The 23,641-nt window shown below is 36.3% G+C and overlaps 1 protein-coding gene across 9 annotated transcripts in view; it reads left to right on the plus strand.

The window, feature by feature from the left end:
• Positions 1–22,390, plus strand: part of PHF14 (PHD finger protein 14) — a 171,923-nt gene extending 149,533 nt beyond the window's left edge. For 5 of the 9 annotated variants that reach the window (XM_068934959.1, XM_068934965.1, XM_068934964.1 and 2 more), the window contains one exon: positions 22,210–22,390. Coding sequence is in view for 7 of the 9 variants with exons in the window: in XM_068934965.1 (XP_068791066.1) it covers positions 22,210–22,284 (75 nt within the window). In the remaining 2 variants the exon portion in view is untranslated. Of the gene's footprint in view, positions 1–9,719; positions 9,815–22,209 lie in introns of all 9 variants that reach the window. The other 4 variants (XM_068934958.1, XM_068934966.1, XM_068934963.1 and 1 more) reach the window with 1 other exon arrangement.
• Positions 22,391–23,641: the final 1,251 nt, after the last annotated feature.

Consider the following 23,641-nt stretch of genomic DNA (forward strand, 5'->3'; position numbering starts at 1 on the left):
GCTACTGTAAATCCAGCCTTTGTGAACAAAAAAATGAAACTTTTTTTCAAGTTATATTAATTCTGTTTTCTGTACTTTGATTGGTGCTTGCACATAATAGTTTGGGGATTTTTTTTTTAAGGAAAGCAATACAGATAATATTACTTCAAATACTTAGAAGATTTCACTATTTTTTCCCCAATTACCCTCCTTCTACAGGATAATTTTTAGTGAAACTTGGGTAGTTTTCGGAGTTTGTTACTCAGTTTATAATAGCCTATACTTTTTTGCATAATATGGGAACTTTTGTTAGTAATAGAAACAAGATTGAAGGTAGTGAATAGATTACTTGATGAAACAAATAGGTTCCTAGCCTTATTAGTTGGTGAACTTAAGCTAGAAAAGTGTTTTCATGTATAAGCTGGAGAAAAGGAAGATTACTTATATAAATATTTTTCCACTGTTAAAGCGTGCCATTAATAGACTTTATCAAACCAGACCAAGGGTCTATATCAAGCAGCGTCCTCATCCATGTAGTCATGAAGTGAACGTCGTCAGAAATCGTTGGGCTTAAACTCTTACCAACTCAGTATGATAAGATGACTGCGTTTTTATTTACACAATAACCTCAAATCCTCATATTAAAAAGTGGCAAATTTTTTTGCCCTTTGCTGTTCTAAGTGTGACACATGTAGCAATTATTCATCATCCCATAATGGATCATTTTTATCAGAGTCCTATGTCTCTTCTGTATATATAGAATAAATATTTATGTTTTCTCATTTTTCTGTACTAGAAGATACAGATAGAGTAGGTTTGAAGTGTCAGCTATAATTCATTGCCTGCAAAGAAATGCTTTATACTGATACTGTGTGAAAGGAAAAGAATGTCTAAATCATTTCAACAGCAAGCTTATAACCAAGATAATATCAGTATTTTCCTTCTTGAAAATATATCTGTCATAAATTAAAGGAAGTCTTCAGTATTTTATTAAAATGCTTGTGACAAGTTTAACCCCATCTTCAACAGAAATGTACGTATGAATAAGAAGACTTTTTTTATTTAAGTGAAGGTCAAGTAAAAGTTAGAACAAGCTTGCGGTTTACTTCTTACCAATTCTGCAGATATTTTGTCAACAATCATTTAACAGAACAGCAAGCACATAGCTTACATAATATCAAACTCAAGGTACACATTTTAATGTGATGGAAAACTTAAGACAGTAGGTATAGGTAGTGCTTTACTGTTTTTACAATAGTAATGTAGTATTCAAAAGTGCTGACATACACGTTAGTGAGTATAGTTGAATGAACTGTTAATTTAAATAAAATTGACTTTAACTGTAAACTTAATAGTATGTCAGAGGTGCATATCACATTTTAAAAAATCCATTTATATACATGAATAGCAAAGTAATTGGGATGATAAGAATATAATTAGCATTAAAAATATGTTTATAATAAAGCATTTTATAAAAAATTCTGTATCTCGCAGCATTTTCAGCTGTGCTTCTACAGTTTCTTGAATGAGAAAAATGCAGGAAAGTGTTGGTACTACTTGTAATGAAGTAGTAACACAAGAAAAAAGTTGTATGTGATGAAACTGTACCTGTTTTACAGAACTTGTCCCTTTATTATTTTTTTAAGCATATTTCTTTGATTTAAAGTAGTTTAAAGGGCTGTGCACTACTTTTCTCTGACTGGGGGAGAAATGTACCCACTCCCATTTAAAGGACTAGACTCATTAAGTTTCATACTTTATGTGAAGTGTCCTGGCTCAAGCTCCAAGCTGCAGCACCAGCAGTATATAACATTTGCAGCCAGTTCCATGGATTCTCTATTGCTCTGTAATTTCAGAAACAGCTAAAGAGTATGCATCTTCTGAGAGATGCGCTCTCAAAGGCCCTTTAATGAAAGAGACTTTTCTTCTCTGGAGCCTTTTCTTTCCACATCAGTCCCTTCCACAGAAGACCCAAAACATCTATCACAGACTAGAGCAGTTTTTTGCAAATAAGTAGAAAACTGGAGTTTGGAATTTTTGATGGATATCTGAATTTTAGTTTGAACTTCAAGTGTTTGTTCTGTAATAAATTTAACTTTCATAACTCATAACTGAAATATAACATGATGTTGATGAAATGAGCTAGAAGATTTAGTAATGTGATATATGTGATAAGATGCATATATTAAGATGTGATTTTATTGGCTGTATCCTGCATTTGAATTTAGAATTGCTACCTCGAAACGTGAAAAAAATCAAATATTAAACAGGCAATATGAAAATGAATTCTTCCTTACTATGACTAAAACATCCAAAAGCTGCCCTTTATTTTGGGCGTATGTTAGGAAGATCATTAACGTAAAGCTATGCATATGTCCCTGTGAGTGACATGAATAAGGTATTTGCTGTTGTCACATTGCATTCGCATCTTAGGGATGATAAGAATGTCATTAATGTGAAACAAAAATTAATTACTATGATACAGCAATAAAGCTTGTTTAATAGTGCATGATCAGTAGCTTAAAAGAAATTTGCAATTTCAATTTTAATTCCTTCTGTAAGTATTTTCAGTTGCTACCAACCCTGAATCTTTAACTTTTGTGATTATTTGCTCATAGGGTGGAATTTGCTCCTAGATGATCAGTCTGTAGAAGCAGAGTGTTATGGGTGTCTCCATTTCCTTACCATCTGCCCTTGCCATGTTTTTAGCATGTTCATTCAGGTAGGGAAATGTTGATCCTCAAATCAGTGTGTAAGATAAGAGTGATAAATTATGCTCTGGATGTTCTGCTCTCCACTAAGAGCAGGGGACTTAGCATCGTGTATAAGCAAATTGTCCAACTTTCAGGGAGCACAGAGGTGGATGAGATGAATCTGGGTCTTGGGAGCTGAAATTACCAGCAGTTCTTTCTCAAGCATAGAGATGAATTGATTAGATCTGTTAACATTTGATGCAGGTTTGCAGACGTCTGTTTCAAGATGATGTTGTTTATGTATACTGAATTTCTGTCAGCCGCCCCGAGAGGCCTCCTAAATAAAATAGGAATTCAACTCAAACAGCTGCTTGCATATAACCTCCTTTAACTGGTAGGTAGGCTTTGAATCCTTAGGAAAAGCAATGGCATTGAAAGCATTGGTATCTATAAATTCTAAACCCTTCATTTATAAGCAGCATAATATTGTAAGGATTGTGATTTTCTGGACAGCAAACAACCACTTATATTTGGTCTTTTCTTCTTGCAGATTCACTGGGTCCTCTATCTTAAAGAGAAACAGAATAAATTAATAGTAGTAAAGGCAGGAGGTTCAATTTAATTGTACTATTTTCCACCAACTACTCTAAATGAGACTGTAAACTTTTTTTTAGGCTAAAGACTTTTCTTTCAGCAATTTTCTGATCAAAAGAAAGACATTTGATAATAAAAAAGATCCCTGACTGGGTAGACAATGCAAAATTCAGAATCAATAACAGTCACAGCATTTCATTCAAAAAATCTGTCTGCATCAGTATGGATGTGTTTCTAGAAAACTATCTAGAGCTTTCTGTTGCTTACCTACAGTTAAATGCACGCTAAAAGTGTCTAGTCAGGTATGGGTATTCACAATGGCTTATTGTTCTTTTTAAAATATCTATTTCTCTTTCACTGTGAGAGAGAGACTAAGGGTACGTCTACGCTGGACTAACGTGGTCGTGCCATGGGAGATTAGGCACTCATGTCTGTAGTCATTCTAGGCTGTTACATGTATCTGGCCTTCGACTGTGGAAATATATTGTAGCCTTTTAGCATTCACAGTGCCTCTTTTCAAAGAATTGGCTTGTGGCATGTTGTGGGACAACTTCATCAGAAAAAAATTGCATTAGCCTACTAGTACATATAGCAGAAGCATTTCCTGCTCTGAAAATGCCTCAGTATCCTCTGTTCCTGTTCACCAAGAGTGTGGGTATGGTAGATGAGTTGGTTTTGTTACAAGTCAGCTGTTTGTGCTTTGAAATACAGGTACTGAGAAATTCTTGTTTGTTTTCATCCTTTCCTGAACTGTGGGAGCCTGCTAATGTTGTAGAACAAGCACGAGCTGGTCACGCGGAGTGCTGCTTCCTTCATAATCTTCCAACGTATGGCAATACTTCTGAAGCAAGAAAATTCCAGGACTTTGGATGACTGGTGGTGACTTCTGAATTTCAGCATGAGAATTCTTATCTTGACAGGGCTCTATGAGGAGCTTACTTTGATCTTTCAGCACCAGGAAACTTGGTCGAGGAAGCCTGGTGTCAAAACTGTGGTCATGTTGCTCTTCTCATAATAGTGCCCCAGGTAGCTGTAAGCCTGTGACTTAGAAATTTCAGCAAGTCAGCCGATACTGTGTTTGTGAGGTGGGTTGTGATGTGATTCTGAAAGTGGTATTCCAGTGGAGACAGTCAGAAGGAATAACAGGTTTTCCAAAGTGTGCCTTCCTGAAAGGATAAACAAATTTGTTAACTGCAGAGTATCTGTGCTTTGATTATACAGGGTTGATAGATCACTGATTCATAATCATTAAAGTAGGAAGTAGGAGAATGATGTGCAAGCCAAGCTATTGAGGATATCTGGCATTTCATATGTTTAGACAGGCATAACTTTTTGTTACCAATTTATTCTTCGTATCCTTTCCTCGCATGGGTTATGAAATCATATGCCCCGAGGAAAGGAAATTCAGTTATACGTTTAACATTTTTGGATTAGTGGGAAATATGCATCTGATGTGGTGAAAGCAAGATAATTTTATCTATAAAAGTTAAAAAAATTATCCCAGCTGATATAAATAATACAATCAAAACCTGCTCTATTCTTCAGAAAATCTGTAGAATTTTTGAGTCAAAGGCTTCTGTTATCACTGTTACAATCTGTATTTTTTCAGAGTGATGAAATGTTAATGTGATGGCACTTAAATATTGTATGTATTCAGGCTACTGTACTAGATATATATCAGAATACCAAATACTGAGACTTTGACATATTAAAAAGTTTGGCTTATCAAAGCAATGGTAGAATTCTGTCATCATGTGCCATCAAATGGATTTTTGAGAGATATCTGGCATAACAGCATACCAGCAAATTGACCAGTACATTGAGACTCTGGTTCTCCACTCCACTGCATCCCACCCCACTGAAATTTTACAGTTTTTGACAATTCGTTTTCCATGAAAAGACTGGAAAATTAGTTTTCCAGGTACAGAAGAAACAAGAAAAATACGGGGATGAGAAGTGAATGGATGCTAAGCCAGGATGAGTGATTTAGTCATGGACTTCTCCTCCTCCCAAAGGAGAAGAAGACAACATAGGCTGTAGAATAGACAGATTGGCTGTAAGAAAAAAAAAAAAAGAATACATGGTGAGTTGGAAAATTGACTTCTGTGTTTTTTCTTCTCATCTAAAAAGTTTGCTCCTCAGACTCCCAGTCATTTTTGGTCAGATTGATGAAGTATATTGCGGAAAATAATAAACCTGAGGATAAAGATCACTTCGTGTATCCCCTCATCAGAATTCAGGACTCCTGGCTTAAAAGGTCTTTACAACAGATGAATAAGTTGAAAATAACATTAATCGATGAAATATTAGTCGATGCCTTTGTTAGCCATTATGAAGTGGATACCACAGGTGGCTAGTTTTATGACTGGAACACATGACAGTATTCCCCAGACAAATTTCTAATTAAAGAGAGAGATTGGTCCTTTTTCTGTATTTCCTCTTTGATTCTGTGCTGATTAGCTTCCGTCATGATCCCCTTAAATCTCAGATTAGAGGAAAAATTATCATGCAGAATTAAAAAAACAAAACAGGCACCAAATATTTCCTCTCTAGGAAAATCTCCTCAATCCCACCATGAATGCATCTATAAATGGAAAACTGTTATTTCTTGCCCTATGTCAAGAGAAGATGAAAGCAGCTGATATTTGAAAATGTAGAGAGGGTTTCTGTTAAATGGTGTTCCTATAGCTTGGAACATTCTTTAGTGCTTAAAAACACCTGCAGGTTATAAACCGTCTTTAAGTCAAACTCAGTCCAGATATCAAAGCAGTCTTGGAGCTAGACAACTTGAAATTTTGTTCTTTTAAGAAAGTGGAATGGGAACAGCAACAAAGAGAGGAGAGCTCATATCTAAAGACAAAGGACACCAAGGGGATTTTTAAGAGTTATGTTAAACATCTTCAGAACCTTTCCCAGTTAAAAACATGATAATTTTGTGAAATAGACAGTGAAAGACCAAAAGGAAATAAGCCTGAAGAGGCTGCAAGTAGTAAGGCTTCCGTGAAACATTCACCAAAGGGTGAAGTTTTAGACATATTGTGAAGGCAGCAAAAGGAAACGGCTTGCATGAGGAACATGGTGTGAGCTTGCAACATGTTGCGTACACCTGCTTTTGTCTAAAGCTGTCAGGTCAAAACAACCAAATGGGTGTGAAGAAAACTCCCTTTTCCTTTTTGCTTTAAGGTATAAGATGTTGGAAATGAAAAAATCTGTAGTTTTTTACACAAGGCATAGAAGAGGGCTATACAGTATTTAATGAAACTACTTATACAAAATAAAAATCTGGAGAAGTCTGATGAGCTTGGCTATGCAAAAGAAGGTACATTTCTGCAGATTCTGAGTTATACAGTTGTTATCCATTAATTTATTGAAATTTGCTTTTAGTGAGGGTTGTTACAGGTTTTTGTCTCTTCTGCTCAAGGCATGGATTCAAGACAGGGATCTATATCGATAGTTCCTATTTTGGAAGTATCCTATCCTTTTTATCCTATTTAGGATAAAAAGATAGGTGGCAGTGAACATAGTGACGGTCATTCGAGGTAATATCTTAGTTATACTTTCTTCATAATGAAGTTACTTGAAGACAGTTCTATTTTGATTTTAGTATCTGGTGAATGTTACTGTGCTGACAGATGTCTTAGATCATGTTCACAAGCAATGAGCAGTAAAGATATGCCACCTTTGATACATCACTGGACCCAGAGCTTCTGCAAGGTAAACATGTAATGCTGCTTTTCTGGCCCTTCATTGTCAGAACACACAGGTGGCAAGCCGTTGGAGTCCACGAGTTTCCATCCTGTTGTTTTCAGGATGTTGTCCATACTATTTCCTGTAGTTAATCAGCCTAAGAATGACAAAGCAGAGGTGATTCTGTAGCAAAGTTCATTTACTAGGAAATTATTACTTGTTTTTTTCCATGGCAGTGAATAGGCTGCTGCTGAGTGGGCTCCTGCTGTCTGCTGTGAGGTGGCTGCTTATGATATGCATGGGTCCTTTGGCCTATAAAGAGTAAAAGATAATACGTGGTAATGAGGAAGGTATTGCAGAATAGAGTAGCTCATAAACAGCTGCAGCAGCGAAGTATCTAATACCATAATAGTCTACAAATACAAGCTATTCGAGTTGGGATAAAGGTTCCAATCCATTATTGTGGCTTTCAGTAAAATGTCTGTTCTCTTTCTGTCAGACTTAACCTTTTACCTGCTTGTTGAGTCATGTCTTGATGTGTGATAATTGTATCCAGCCATAGCTAGTTTTGAATACTGATTTATATGAAGCTATCTGTGGATTAAAATTCTGAGTTAATGAGGAACTGACTGTGTGGGATTGGATTACCGCTTGGATTAGATTTCAAAAACAATTCATTTCCAGTCATCCTGTTTCACTACATTTTAGTCCAAATTAAGGCGAAAATTGGATTAAAAGGAGAAAGCGTAAATTAATTTGCTGAAGCAAACAGAATGTTAGTGCCAAATTTTGTTAAAAGGATGCTACTGAAAGGACTGTGGGTCTTTCTTCTAATCCGCAGAGAAGCAATGGACCTCTGAGTTTAAGGGCTTCATTCCCAAATACAATGCGCAGGGGGCACATAAAACCCTGTTAAACAGTTCATTTTGTACATTCATCTCTTTGTTTGTTTAGAATATTAAAAATGTTGCTTTCAGCCTGGAACAATCCCATTCATGCAGAAATCACTTTGTAAATGTAAATACTATATTAGCTCTGTTCAGAGCAAGTGTTTTAACCTGTTAGGCAAATGCAAATTACTCTCTTCCTGTAACTGAAGTTTTGAATATAGAAAATAAAATTCTGCCTTTTATTTTCCTCAACAAAGTAAAGATTTTCAAGAGGAAAAGCTGACTACCAGTAGAGGTAATGCTCATTATGTCTGCAACTGTTTTGTTAACAAGGCAAATGAATTTCTGCTGTTCTTGGAAGAATGGATTGTTGTACATGAAGCTTCTGCTGTCCATTGAGTAAATAGCAAAGTTTGAGACATAAGTAGAACACAGGATATAAATGATGTATCTTAAAAATTTTAAATTAGAAAGTAAATATCCAGAAGTTCATGTACCCTAAGATGTAATTCTGGGGTACAGCCTTAAAAATTAGTCACCTAATACCAGACAACTTCAGTATGAAGTATATTCCCATATTAAAAACTGATCTAACTCAAGTTGACTACTGCAGCTTTCACAGAGTCACCTAATACCAGACAACTTCAGTATGAAGTATATTCCCATATTAAAAACTGATCTAACTCAAGTTGACTACTGCAGCTTTCACAGAGATGATACTGACTGCAACTTAAATGCTATTACAGGCTGATCTTCCATGGTGAGCAGGTACCTGTCCTGAAGAAGAGGAGTAGATACAACAATTTCATTTGTTTCCAATGGCTGATTTGCTAACACAGACTTTGTGGTTACTTTCTTATTTCATTACGTTTTAAAAATTAACTCAATTCTCTTTTCATTGTTCCGAACCAGGCACCTTTTTTATAGCTTGCCACATATTTTACCATATTGTATATCATAAAATTCTTGCTGTTAATGGTTATCTACTTTTCTTAGAGGCAATATGTATGCATATGTCAGAATTTAGACCCATTTCTTGCAATAACTGTACTCATTTCATGTCTTCTTTTGCTGGTTTGAGAGAGGACAGGTGATGGCCTCCGCTGGAAAAGTTAATGCTTTTAAAGCCTTCTGAATGTAGTAATAATAGTACCACTCAGCACTCTCTAAAGCTTTTCATGTGTAAAGCTCCTTCCTGACATTGTAATATTACTATTCACATTTGATGGATAAGTCCTTAAATGTAGCAGTGAGTTTGATTTCCACGCCCCTCCTTCACTCAGGACAGATACATATTATAGGAAGGGGTCAAGCGTCAGTGTTGAGATTTTGGCTGAGAAATTTCTCAATGAGTGTCCGAGCATGCTTTACTCTAGCCACTTTATCCTGATTTCTGTTAGTGACTCTCTTTCAGATTACAAATCCTGCTACATACCTGTCCTCTATTGACATTTATCATCTCATTGTATAGAAGTTATCACAGCTTCTTCCACACACCATGCTTCATACATGCGGTTCTTGCCTAGATCTGAACTCGGTTACCTCTGCAAAAGCACAGCTGTGTGGACGGCCCCCTCAGGGCTCAGCAGTGTTTTGATGAAATGTCTGCATTAACTATCTAATTCTATATGTCTGTCATGTATAGTCAGTATGTTTATTTTATAAAGAAATACAGAAAATTCATATATGAAATATTTTATATATGTTTCAGTGATATCCATTTTTAAGCACTTTTCATCAATAAGCTGTACTTGGCCTAAGGAAGAAAAAAGTCGGCAAGATACATACATGCTCATTGTACTGATCCACTTGCTGTTCATAGTGTTTTACTTCTTACTCTTCTCTTCCTTCATCTTTTTCTCGTAACTGATTTTAGACTCTGCAAGACCAGACTCCCCAGAAGTGTTTGTACAATATCTGGCACGATATGACTTGGCCAAGATTCAGATGATTAATTGATATTATAGTTAAGTAAGTATTATACAGCTATATTATAACTTATCCAATGGAACAGCTACGTATTGGAAGGAGATAGAGACCCTTCTAGATCCAGGTTTTAGAAGACATCATTTTAGGGGTTTTGAATGCATAGTGGAAGCAAGAGCTGACAAAATTTTTCAGGTGCTCCCTTTTGAGAACTTTCCTCCTAACAGGTCCTCCTAAGAGGTTTCCTTTAAATTAAATGAATTGAAAATACCTTAGCCCAGTTCCATTCGCAAATGATTAACGTCAGTGACTGTCACTGGTGTTAAGGAGAGTACTGGCAGACTAAGGGAAGCATCAGTAAGTATAGGAGGCCCAAGACCTAGATTTGTTGTCTACCAGCATACATAGCGTTTACTGTATTTGCCTCATAGTCTTCATATTTTTAATGATCATATTTTTAAACTACATTGACAGATGAAGTTATGTAATTACATGTTTGTTTCTAAATGTAAATGCTCTATTAAATGACACTGCTAGAGGCTTTTGTAGTTCTCGATTTGCTGTATTATCTATGGTGCATCTAGTTGAGGGGAAGCAGGCAAAATGAATTGTATCCAATACAAAGTATTTGCCACGGCAGAGCATGAACCTGTTCTCTACTACAGAAACATTTCTTTATTGCTTATTCTGTTTTGTGAGGAAAGGAGATAAATGAAATTCACTTAAACTGTCAGTAAATAGAAAATAATCAAATAGGTACTGACTGTTACCTTGATAACCAGTTCCTTGAGCTCCTCTGTGTAAGGAAGAAGACAAGGCAATGATTAAAAAGAAGCAAATAGATTGCAACTAAATAAACTGAGTAAATAAGTAGGCACTTGTTTGATAGCGTTAAGTAACAGTGAGAATTTTGATAGCAGCAGTTGTGCAAAGAACAGAAAAAGTTAAGTATTGAGCATTGCTGTAGAGCCGTTCGCTGACAGTAAGTAAGGTGCTGGGCAGAAATTCCTTAGAGGCAGCTGACAGGAAGCACTGCAATTTCAGGAAAAAAATGCCATGCCTGATCTAGGTCAATTGAAGTTCAGTACTCCATTCAAGAGAGGCCTTATTCTGCAGTTAATTTCATACATAACTCTTTTCTGGTAAATAGTACTGTTTAGTTCAATGGTCAGCCAAGCTGAATGTAAAGATGCATGTGAATTTGTTTGATGAGCCCTTAATGACTGTGAAGAGTATTACATATTAGAAGCCTCATGAGATAATATAATGGCAGAATGGGAAAAAAAAGTACTTTTGAGTGAATATACTTCTGAGGAATAGAAGTAGTGAGCTTCATACAGAGTTTCAACAAATGGCTTCAGTATTTTAAGGAAAAGTAGATGAATAGTGAATTATAATGTTTGCTCTTCCATGAGCTATTCTACTATAAATACGCAAAATGCTAATTAGTTATAGCCAAATTTCCCTAGCTTTGGGAATCTTTTAGACTACAGCTTTTCAGTAATTGAATCACATCAAAGTGATTAATTTCCTCCAAGTTTTCTAACATGATTTGTTGGAAGGCAGGGAGAGACTGGGAAGCAAGCTGTCAAACCACAAGATGTCTTTGGTGTAGTGCAGTGAAAGAATAGTGTCTGGATTTATCAGAAGGAGATGCAACGAGAACCCTTAAGGAATCCTGTTTGTGGTGATTATCTAGATGAGGGTCAGGTCTGTCAATGGGTTGGATCCTAACTTTCTGAAAGGCAATTGATCTTTTTTTACATAATGTCTGTAAACAGCGATAGAGGAAAAAGTTTTGTAAGCGTAGCAGAGCATGTTTGGAGATGGATGCTGCTTGTAACAGAGCAGATTTTCCAAAGTCCATTTTAATTACAGTCGTACCTTAAATGGTTGGATAGTGTATCATTTCCAGTAGGAAGAGTTTCATCAGATTATCACTACATAAGACTACAGTGAAACATAATGTATTCATTTTTTTAGTTTAGAAGCTGACGAGCTTGAAAATAGTGACGCTTTAGTATATTAAATGTAATAATTTTAACCCGAAAATTTATTATATCTTTAAAACCAAAACGGGCCTTGATCCTTCAAATACACGTGTTCCAGTGTATGCAACAGGACTGTTGAGACAGGTAGTTGCATATTTACAGGATCAGAATGGCCAATGTTACCTTCAAATATAGAAATAAAGTCAAACTGTGACAACAAACACATCTCCAGATCTCCCTTTGCCACCTCACCAGCTTAATTCCAACTTCCAAAGCCATAGGCTTCTTGTCCCATATCATTTCAGGTCCATAGCCAAATGGATTTGCATTATATTGCCTAAATAAAAGTATGTTTTTACAGACTGTAAAGGAATGGCTTTTACTTTTGGGTGGGCCTGCATGTGTAGCTTAATTTTAGGTTAAATGAATGATGATAGTAGTGAAGGTATAGTTCTTCCATTAGGGATTGTACCTGGGTTGTTAGCGTAAAGCTGTGGATCTGGTCCTGGCCTAGAATATTCTTTGGGGAATTGTATTTAATGGGTGTTGAAATCATTGGAAATTCTGTCTAGTTATAGTTGTTGGACTCTGGATGTTATCCTTTTATTATTCCATATGGTAGGAAAACAGTGCAGTTCCTTGTTACAACACCCCATATGTGTGAGAGTCAAAAGAACAATAAAAGGAAATAGAGATTTTCTGCATTTGCCACCCAGAATTTGTCCTGTATAGTAATTACTTTATAATTTGTAAATTGCTGTTTGATAACACTGTAACTAATGAGCAGACCTGGGGTGATGTGCCCATGTCGGTAGAATTTTGTCACTTTGTAGTTTTGGGGACCTAGTAGATGGGATTGTGCTGTTTTTTTTTAATTTAAAAGTCTCTTCATTCTCTCTGATTTCTTCCTCACTAGCATAGGTTTTATTTATTCTCTTAGCTAATCCCTCCATCTACCTCTACAGCTTTTTATTTCTATCATTTATCATTTGCAGCTTCATAGAGATTGTGTTTAAAATTGACATTCTGTATTACAGCGAATACAAAGGCATTTTTGCAGCATCTTCTTATATCATTGTTTGGAAAATAAGTACCTAAAATTCATTTGCTGTGTTGTTCAGACTGCTATACCATCATATTAACTCTATAGAAAGATCTGTCATTCTGCCTTGCCTGACCAGAATTTCAGGACTGTACTCAGGTGAAATGTTCTAATGAAACATAAAAATAGGAGAAAAAGATCCTTTCTGAGCTGTTAGCTGTCACGTTATAGGAATGTTTTCATGGATTCCCTAGTTATTAAATTTGTAATACTGCAGTAGACTTTTTCTAATTAAATAAGCATTTTATGTTGTCATAAAGGAAAAAAAAAACTTTGGTTGTGCTTTTTACAGTAATTTAATTAAGCATTTCCTTTAAGTTCATTTCAGTATCTATCATGGCTCACTAAAGTTAGAATTCAGTGTGGAATGGTAGATTAATTGCCCTTTGTCTTAAATGAAATAAGAATCTCAAATATGCAGAGTCATGAAATTTAATTGTGTTCCTCAATTGCTTATTCAGTGCTTTGGAAACCTGAATCAAAAAATACTGAAGAAGAGGGCCAAAGGTTGTTAAATGTAGCGAGTAACACAGATTTTGAACTTTACTTAATGAACCGAGTGTTTATTACTATGAAATAAATGCACCATTTAAAGAATTATGGTGGAAATGTAAAATATTAAAGCTCTAATTAATTTTGGTCAGAAGCATGCAATGTGCTCATTTTTCCTAAAACATTTTTATTAGGGTTTAGATTTCCTCTTGTTACTGAGATAAATTTATTCTTTTCATGCGTTTTTTCAGTTTAAAACCCCTTCACTAATGTTGAGTGATGTCTTTCAGCTGCTTTCAATGTATGTATTTCTTATTCGCCATTTACAAAAGCATTTGTGTTTCACTTATTCGTACCTACTTTTCTGTTTGATGTTGTTAATCATTTTGGGAAGAAATAACATTCAGACCTCTTCATAAAAGCTATGTTTGCTCAAGCTTATTTGTGAAAATAGTTAAAGCATGAAAAAAAAATCTTAAACTACCATTTAGTAAATACCAAGATATACACATATATACAGCATAACAATTGAACAGTTAAAATTAGTCTCCTACAGATTTACAGATTTGTTTTTTTATTAAACAGCACTTAGAAGTATAATCGGTTGAAAGAGCTATTAATTCCTCATTATTGGCCTGGGAACCTTTTGTTCTCATGTGTGTAGCTATTGTAAGAATAAATCTTTTTTTTTCTAAGCATCAATGATACACACACCAAGAAGTTTGGTTTGTTATAATTTAGTAAATACACAGTGTAAGTATGGGAGGAGTAAAAGCATAACACATATTTAAAATCATCTTGATATAGGAAATGTTTTAAATGCGCTTTGTTAGGCTATAGTATGTTATTCTGTAATAGTATTAAGAGTATATATAAAGTAGAACTTTTTGCTTTAACTTATAATTCATAAAAATGATGATTACATTTTCGTGTAAGTGGAAAACATTATTGTGATTTCCCTATATACATTTATAAAAGTAGATGCACAGATGTAAGTAGTGGAATTGAGTGACAAATATGCTTTAGATGGCTCTTAATCAAAATAGTATCAGACTTGGAGGCTTGAAAGCTAAGACTACATTCTGAGACTAAAGTGGAGATTAATGAAATGCCTCCTGCACAGGCACAGTGCAAGCCTGCTTAAGTTACTTTTCCTCTATTTCATAGCTGATGTCTCAGGTTAGCAGTATTTCAGCACATAGCGTAAAGTTGATAAACCTAAATCTTTTAAAGACTCAAACTATTGAAGAGCAAACATTTCCTTGTACTTTCTTCAAGGAGAACCAGCTGAACTGGTAGAACAATGGTTTGGTTTGAAGCACCACCTGCCTTGAAGAACGTCCCAACTGTCGTGGCAGTCAGCCAGAAGGGCCACTCAGTGGAATGACTGCCTCCTAAAAAGGAGAGAAACAGATGGAGGGTTTGAAATCTGGCATAAAATTCCACTTCTGTAGTAAGCGTTAAATGAAATTTGACTCTTGCAATGGTACATTTATATGTATAATCAGAATTAGAAACAGGAAATAGAAAATACAGAACACTGACAAATATTTCAGAAAGCCTCAGAGTTCCCGTACCAGTAAAAGTTAAAGGAAAGAGTTTGTGATAAACATGCAGCTGCTCGTAGCTTCATAAGAGGCTCTTTATGATAAAAATAACTCTCCTGGTCTTGCATTGCCACCTAGGGTACAATGCCATTTACTGCATCAGTGAAGTACTGCTTGGAGACATCCAGCAGTTAGCATTGCTCTTTTTACTGAACAAAACGGGAAGGAGAGCTGCATTCAGTTAATCGATGTCCTGTTTGCTTATATTATAATACTTAGTTCATTCATAGCCTCTGTTTTTAATGCACCAGATCAGCAGCGGTTCTGTTGTAGGAATGTGGTGGGCTTTGACAGTAAGAACTAATGGAGATACACATTAAAAGCTAAGACTGTCAGCTTGCCAGTGGTCCCAGAGGGTGCATTTTCTTGATGGCTGCTTCAGAATACTTCATGAAGCAAATGTCAAGCTTGTCATCACTGTCACTGTGAAAATGATCCCTGTAGCAAGGGTCTCCTTTCCTTGGGAAACAAACAGCTGCCTTATCACTGCATAGCTACAGTGACAGAAACCTGTCATCTATCACAGGAAATTTATATTTGCTTCTAATACCCATTGGTAAAGAACTGTTCCTGTCATACTCTGTATTTTTGCACTACTCTTCGTTACAGGGCTTATCAGCAATACATTTGAAGAAGATAGCACGGGCTTTGGAAGAAAAATAACCTTAGAATATTACTGCTTGATGCTCGCCTTCCTTACTGATTTAATTTATAGCCCTCCAGGCTCATTTTCCTCCACACTTTGACTATTACATTGGAAAACAAGAATTTAACATATACAAAGAAAAGCCCTCATAGCTTCTGAAGTCTCTCCTTCCTGATAGATTTTTGATGGGTATTAAAAATATTTTTACCTACTTACAACCAATATTTTTGTAGCTTGAATCTGTGAGGTGGAAGATGAAATATCTGCTGCGTACTGCAGATTTTAGAAGTGCTGATCGGGAAACATCCCCTCAGTGGGATATGGGCTGTAATATTTATCTATATTTTACGTTAGCACTTTATTCTGAAGAGCAGCACCATCTTAATTACTATAATAGCAACAAAGCGTAGATGACGAGTGAAAGGAAACACAGAACAGGGCATGTCGTTCACTGTTGCTGAATAGCCGTATAGGCGTAATGTAGGTTTTTGGTTCAACTTCTGTGGCGTTCCCAAGGGTCAGTGCTGGTGAGTAGCATAGTTATTAAAATGCCCAACGAGGCCACCATTTTAGCACTGTGTAGTTTTGCAGCTCAGGCAGGGAAAGGACACGTACTTCAGTACACACAGTTGAGGAGGCGTAGGCACTTGAGGTAGGCACTTGCCGGTACCTTTTAAATGTCACTCAGAAGCTGCCTTAACAAGCTTAAAAGATCTTTCTTTCTGTAGCCTTTACTATGGCTAGGCACTCCGTGCTCTGGGGGCTCAGGAGAGGTGTATGAATGTCGTGCAAAAATTTCCCAGTAGTCTTGATTTTATGTAGTGATTATATGTATATTTATGAGTACTATATAGCATTAACAAATATTTAGAGCAACTGCTTTCCATCTATTTGAGAGCATAAACCTCCTCCTCTGACAAGACTGCCCGTTCAGTTCTTACTGCTGTCTGTAGTTACCCTTCCTGTTGGCCTCTCGGGTGCTTGAGGCCATTTGGTAGGTGCATGCAGTTCACAGTTGTACCGAGAAAGACTTACCACCTCTGCAGAAACCACGTCGCAGGAAATATCAATATAAACAGCCTCACAAATAATCTAGTCGTGTTTTCACTGAAGAACGTCCTTTATCCTTCTGGAGTGCGTATGATAATTATATTCCTGATGCTTGAGTAGACTATACAATCTTTCACTTGCTTAGTCTTAATTTCCTGACAAAGGCTTCAAGACTTTTTGCTTTTTATCATTTGAAATATGTGGTGTTTCTTAACGACCAGCTGGACAAGCTCGCTGAAACTTAGTAGATAAGGCATATTACAGCTTTGTTGGATTAAGATACTCTGAAAAGTAATAGTATCTGAATTTGGTCCTAAGTGTTTTTGAGATGGGACTTGTGGATGACGCAATAGCGTAGAGAAACCTTTAGTCATTTCTTGCTATATATGTATATTTCTGGTCTTTGCTTACTTTCTTATTTATTCAGATGTTCGTTTACATCATATTATAATATGTAGCTGCCCGTCAGGCTTATAATATGATTAAACTTTGCACAGCACAAAAATAGTAACTATTTTATTAACTATCCCTTTGTAATAGAACTCACTTAGAAATTTGTTCCTTCATCTTGATGCATTAATAACAGCCTGTACTTTTTTTTATTTTTTTTATTTTGTCACTGAAGGCTTAGAATGCCTTTTTTTTTAAATGAAATTTCTATTAAGGGACAAATTACAGATATGGTTTAATGAACAAATCTGTAAAATGGTGCATTTTCCGGAACAGTTAATTGATGTGTGATATGTTCTACATAAAGAATTATGTCAGATTCCCTGTAGAGTTAAGAATTGTCTAATTCACTGTTATCTTCCAGATTTCATATCATTAACTAATGGAATGAAAAGAAATTGTCAGACATTTTGAATGAAATTGGTTAGAGAGGGGAAAAAAGAGAAAGGGGCACTCAAAACCCTACTTATAGTTGGGGTTTATGTCACAGTTTGTCTATGGGGGAGTATCCAGGAATAATTGCTACAAAATTAACTTTCCACTTGGGCCCTCTTGTTCTCTGCTCTGAGCACCATTTGCAGTTGACCTTAAACATGCTTTCAAAGGAGATTAGGTTGTGTGGTTTAAACACATGGTCTCTCTCAACTGTGAGATCAGAATTTTCAGAAACAGATTCTTAAAAGTTAGCCTCTTCCCTTTGCTTTTTGGCACCTAAGGGCATCTAAATTTCCTAGTGCTTAGCATTCTCCTTAACCTCAGCAGAGCTATTGAACGCTCAACACTTTAGTAATACTTTGCAACATTTATTTAGGCGCCGGATAGCAGGCCTTCAGTTTTTAAATTTTGGCCCTAATTGTGTGTGACCCATTAACACTCAGCTCCCAGGTGTAGAGTAAATAGTCTGAACCAAGAAGTGTCCATAGGACATTTAAAGACATCCCTAGGGCATCCAAAGGACCCTTTAATTCACTACTGTGTCCATCAGGGGAAAGAAGAGATGCCGAAGGAAGGAAGGGGAGAAACAGGCAAATGTTTAGGGGGGCCCCCCGCCCGCACACCCCAATGAGGATTTCCAGGTTCCTGCTGTCAATGGCTTCAGGACCTCCTGAGCTGCAGTTTCAGTTCAGGGTGTTGTTTAACGGCCCTTTTTAGAGCCCTTTGTACTTTATTTTGTCACTAACGTTTTTGTAAATTTAAAAGCATAGCAATTCCAGGCTTAGTAACAATTCCATCTTAATTCATTCCATCAGGAGAATAATCCTTGGACTGTTAACTGCACTTTCTCAGTAAAAGTAATAATGCAGTCTTGAGGGAGTCACTTCCCTTTACACTCTTACAAGTCACCAAATCTGTGCTTTGGAATATTTTAGGTGAGTGTATTCAAAATGTGCTTTATCAGAATTTGGGTCTCTGGTTGTCTGCAGTCAGAAAAGATACTGAGACAAGTTTCATTTGTGACAGCTACTAGCAAAAATTACTTTGATCCTTTTACATTTTAGCTCCAAAATGACTAGTCTCTGTTTCAGGATTTTTAGGGCAGAAAGCACAAAACAATACATCATAGGCAGCTGAATCAGAATAAATAATAAAGTAAAATGGAGATGTGAAGTGTTAATGCAAATAATGTGAACTGAACTATTGTGAGCTGGAAACTGGAATTTAGTACTTCATCTACTGTGTAACCACCAGCAATAGCAAATTTACACACTGCCATCAGGAACTGATAATGTAAAAATAAAAGGCTTTCTGTCTTTTGCTGTCCTTTAGAATTATAAGCATTGTAATAGTAGATGGTAATTAGTAACGCAAATGTATTAAACGTGTTTAATCTTCAGTCTGTTTGGCATCATTTCTTGATCATGAGCCTATATAGCTGAAAATTCAAACATTATTAATGACATTAAAAACTTCAACCAATTCAGTATTCTATATGCGATCATTGGGATGCTTCTTGGGTTGTGAAAAAAAAAGATTGAAAATTGCATTGAAACTTTGCAGTCTCAGCAAGCTGAAGGAGCAGTTAGGTCTTCACATTTTAGAGTATGGTTAATGCATACTCTCTAAATTGCCTGTTTAAATCTTTCCCAAGTAAACTGACAGTGATATTCCACTTCTTAGTTGACTTCTGAGTTCACGTCCCATAATTTTCTGATGATTTACAATAATTAGCCACCCTGTCATTTTCAGGCCACTGCTCTCACTTTTTTCCGGCAGCAATCTGCATGGATGCCAGAAGGGGTAGTTTAGACTCTCCAGTGTCCCTGGCCAATCATTTCTGCCATCTCTTTTGTGCGATCGGTTACTCACGTGGCAGCGCACACATCAGGGAACTGATCTGGCTGAAGACACATCTGACAACGGACTTTATCCCCTTGTTAATTTATTACCATAAAAAAGGCAAATCCGCGTTATTCTGCCTTTTGCGCAACAATCAGCCATGTTCAGAGACGCCTGATAGAATATGACACTGTTCAGAGAATTCTTGTGCTTAAAAAGTACAGAATTGGAGGAGGGACCTGGATGTGGAATTCTGCCCACATAAATCCATTTTATACTCTGTTTGTATATTTTACCTGATTAGATTTGTTCTACCTGGTTGAAATGACAGAAGCGAACAAAGAAAAGAGCATCGGTACTGCGTATTATCCCAAAGCAGATGCTTCCATCTTCTATCCCAAAGCAGATGCTTCCATCTTCAGTATTGAACCTAAGCAAAACGTAGACTTGCTTTAGCCAGTCAGCCGTCGTTTCCGTATCTCAGAAGACATTGATCATTGCAGCTGTTGCTGTAAGCTAGGAAATCTGCCAGAGATCGAGTGTGACCACAGGAGCACAAAATTAAAACATTTCAAGTCTACACAAAACCAGAAGATCCTGTTACAAAACCTCTTTCACTGGGTAAAACATTTTGTCAAAGAAATATAGGCTCAGGAAGCTAATGTTGAGCATTGATATCCCTTCACCCACCTGCAGACCTCAGTGAAAGTAAGACCCATTTCCTTTTCCTGTAGTCTTTTAATTTTCTACATTCTTCCTCTATTAGAAGAGGAACACATAAGCAATATTTCAAATGTGCTGGGAAAGGAATAATTGCATTGGCTTTCGATTCCCTATGTGAGGGAGTACAAGAAAGGCTGTTGGAATAATGTCAGGTTATGTGTTAGGGAGGTGGACTAGTTGTCAGGGAGTCATTAGAGATATCGCTTCTAGACCGTTTAGTAAGAAATTTCAGAAACATGCAGATTTACTGCTCTTATATAAATAAGTCCTTTCTAAAAGAGCCTTGTAGTTTTTTGTATGAGAGCCAACAGTTTCTGGGGGTGGTTGTTTAATGCAGCACCGTTCCTTGTCTGTCTGACACACAAGGTTCTTTACGCACTGCTGCTTTGTTGTTTCGCATTCTGTCTAGCCTTTATGTTCACTAGAAGTTGGACCTTTTTATGTATACTATACATTACTCTCTCTTGAATATAAGATACATATTAGCAAGCTGTTGGTGTACACATGTGCACAGACATGTTTCCTCACCTGAACCGAAAGTGCCACAGGTCTCCTTACACATTTTTAAAAAAGAATGACAATCGAGAAAGTTAGGAAGAAAAGCATTTAGCCCTCAGTGGTCAGTCGTGACAATATCTGTCAGGTCCTAACCAGTCCCCGGAAGGGGAGAGGATTTAGAAGCCGAATGCTTTTAAATATGCACTCCTTCAATAGAAGAACTGGCTTTTCAATTTTATGTTAATGTTGTGTAACATAGTGTAAGACCACAATTCTTTAATGAGAGTTTCCATTTCTCTTCTGTTTTGTGATGCTCATGTGATCTTCCTGCATACTCAGTATCTTAAAATCTTTTTTCTCATTATTCTTGCAACCCCCCCCCCCCTTTGAAGTAGAGAATAGAGGATCAGGTACAAAGAAAGTTATTTGGCTAAAATAATTGAAGGAGCCTGTATTAGAGCAGAAAACTGCACCTAGGGTTCCTGAGTCGGACCTAACATCCCCATCATTTTCTCTCTCTCTGATTTGATTAACTGATATTGATTATGATGAGGAGTATTGCCAGAACACATCTCAGCTCCCGAATATCTATTCATTATGGATTTTGTTTTTGTTTGTGTTTTCAGAATGAGGAAGATTCTCCATACTGTAAATTAAAATGCAGACAGGAAAACCGGCCGTGCTTTGAAAGTGTGGAAAGGACTGTTCATAATGTGATGGATTACAAGTTACCCCATGAAATAGTTAGACTTTTAGACTTTCATAATTCGTACTTTGGAGGTCACCAGTTTGGACTGGACACAAAATAGTATTCATTCCTATGGAAACAGGCATTATGATGTCAACTCATTTTTTCAGTATGATCCAAAGAAGCCCGTAGTGAATTACGAGCCCAACTCTGGGAGTTGAAGCTGTAGAATTTTTAAGCATGCTGCTGCCTGACATGCTCATGTTTCCTATTTTAGACTTGACTGATCTTCAGATAACATATGGTGGTACAAGTAATTGGAAAATTGGCAGACCTGTCAAGAAAACATGCTAGATGGGACAAAAATATGATGCTGCAGCACATAAAGTGTCTTTGAAGTTAAATTTATTGTCTTTTATCAAATGGTGGAGTAAACGTAGCTGGTCTCAAAAAAATGAAACATTTTTCAATGGCAGGTGCTTTTCAAAAGTAGTTTTTAGAACAGTGGTGAAAGTTCTTGCATTTTGAGAGTAACTCAGTGGAAACCTCTGTTCAAGAACAAAGGAAAGGTCTGAAACTGCTGCAAAAGTTTGAATATCATGTCATATTTGTATATTTTAGTAGTTTCTTTATGTAACCGACTAATGAAGTGGTCAGGGCTGCGAGTAAAACATTTACTCATTAAATTATTCTTCTAGTATAAACATAGGTGATTAGCCGTTTTTAAATTTTGAGTATTCTTATCATTTTTATTTCAACTCTTGAGCAAAATCGAATTCCTCAATAAATGACAATAACTGCTGATATTTATGCTTATTGGTCAGCCAAATGATGAACAAAATTTTGTGCATAAAATACAAAAGGCTTACCTCTTCAATAAATTGATTAATGTTTGGGTTCTCCTTTTCTTTCATAGGAAGATGAAAATGAAGCTGGTGAAGAAAATCCATCTCAGGAGCTGACTTTGGAACAGAAAAAATCAAAAAAATAGGAGATTGCTGTCTTGTCTGAAATATTTGCAAGTTGTGTAACAGTGGTTATAGTTTCTCATTGTAAAATTAACAAAAATATTCTCAATAAAGTCATTGAAAATTAAATTTATGCTGCACTGGGAAATTAATTAAGTGGCTCTTGGTGACATTTGTGATTATATTAAAAAAAGCTGAATTTTCAGATCTGAAGCACGATACCAATAACATTATAAAAGCTTTTAGAGCGCAGTGCAGAAAGCTGGTGTGTTATTCATCACTAATAACATTTCCTAACCGAACAGATCTTTTTTTTTTTTTTTAAACTATACTGAGCAATGCTATCCTGAAAGGACAGCTATAACTCAGGCATATTATACGGTATTTCTGAGCAAGAGTTTTGATACTTGAAGGGATAGATAAATGTATGATCTACTAAAGGAGTCCTGAAATTTCTTCTAATCAGTAATTAAAATAAATGTTGCAGGGGACTGCATGGAGGCAAGGATTTTGTAGTATGTCCAGTGAGTTTTCAAACATAATTACATTTACATGCTTATACTTATTGTGATTTTTAATTTGTTTCATGTTGTGTTATCATTTTCTTCCATATAAACCTTTTCCATCTGCATGTGATCATTGTCTTTTAATGAATGTCAAGCTTTTATCTTTCTAAGTCATCCCATCCAAATTTAATTCCTTTGTGCCCATCTTTCCGTTTTAACAGATAAGATGACTTTTCTTGCCTTGTCACAGATTAACCTCAGTTTTTCTCTCTGTGCAGGTCAGTCAATGGGAAGGTTAGTACAAGAAACTCAGATGTAGGTTTATGGCTGGATAGCTTGACACACTACAAGAAGAAACCTGGAAACTTGCTAATTCTGTTTTAGGAAAAGGGCAACGCTCCTTGAAGTCCCTTAAGTGGAATCTGTCCTGCTCTAGAAGAGTTGAATTTTCCTCAGTTGAGAAAGCTCATCTCTTTTCCCACCGTTTCACATTTTTACTCTTTTTTGGGAATATAGTGTACTAAATCAGATTGTAAATAATATTCATCCTTGATTTTATCCCATATAGTTTCATATATTTTAAAACAGAATGAATATGCTTAAGTATGATTCTTTTCTACTTCAGGAGGTTCAAACATATGTAGTGGTTGGACAAATTTCAATCATAATTACTCTACAGGAGTAGCAGATCTCATTTGAAAGGAGGCAGCTATCGTGTAAATTACCATATAAAACATATTCAGCTTTCATCTGTTTGGTGCAGATCAGCCACTGTGGCCGTGTCAGAAAGAAAGGGGAATGTGAATTCAACTCTACTGTAATAGAAGAGACAGATGAAGGACAGGAACACACAAGATATACCACGCAGGAGTCT

The sequence above is a fragment of the Struthio camelus genome, chromosome 2 (assembly GCF_040807025.1).
Source record: "Struthio camelus isolate bStrCam1 chromosome 2, bStrCam1.hap1, whole genome shotgun sequence".
In the NCBI taxonomy this organism is placed as follows: Eukaryota; Metazoa; Chordata; class Aves; order Struthioniformes; family Struthionidae; genus Struthio; species Struthio camelus.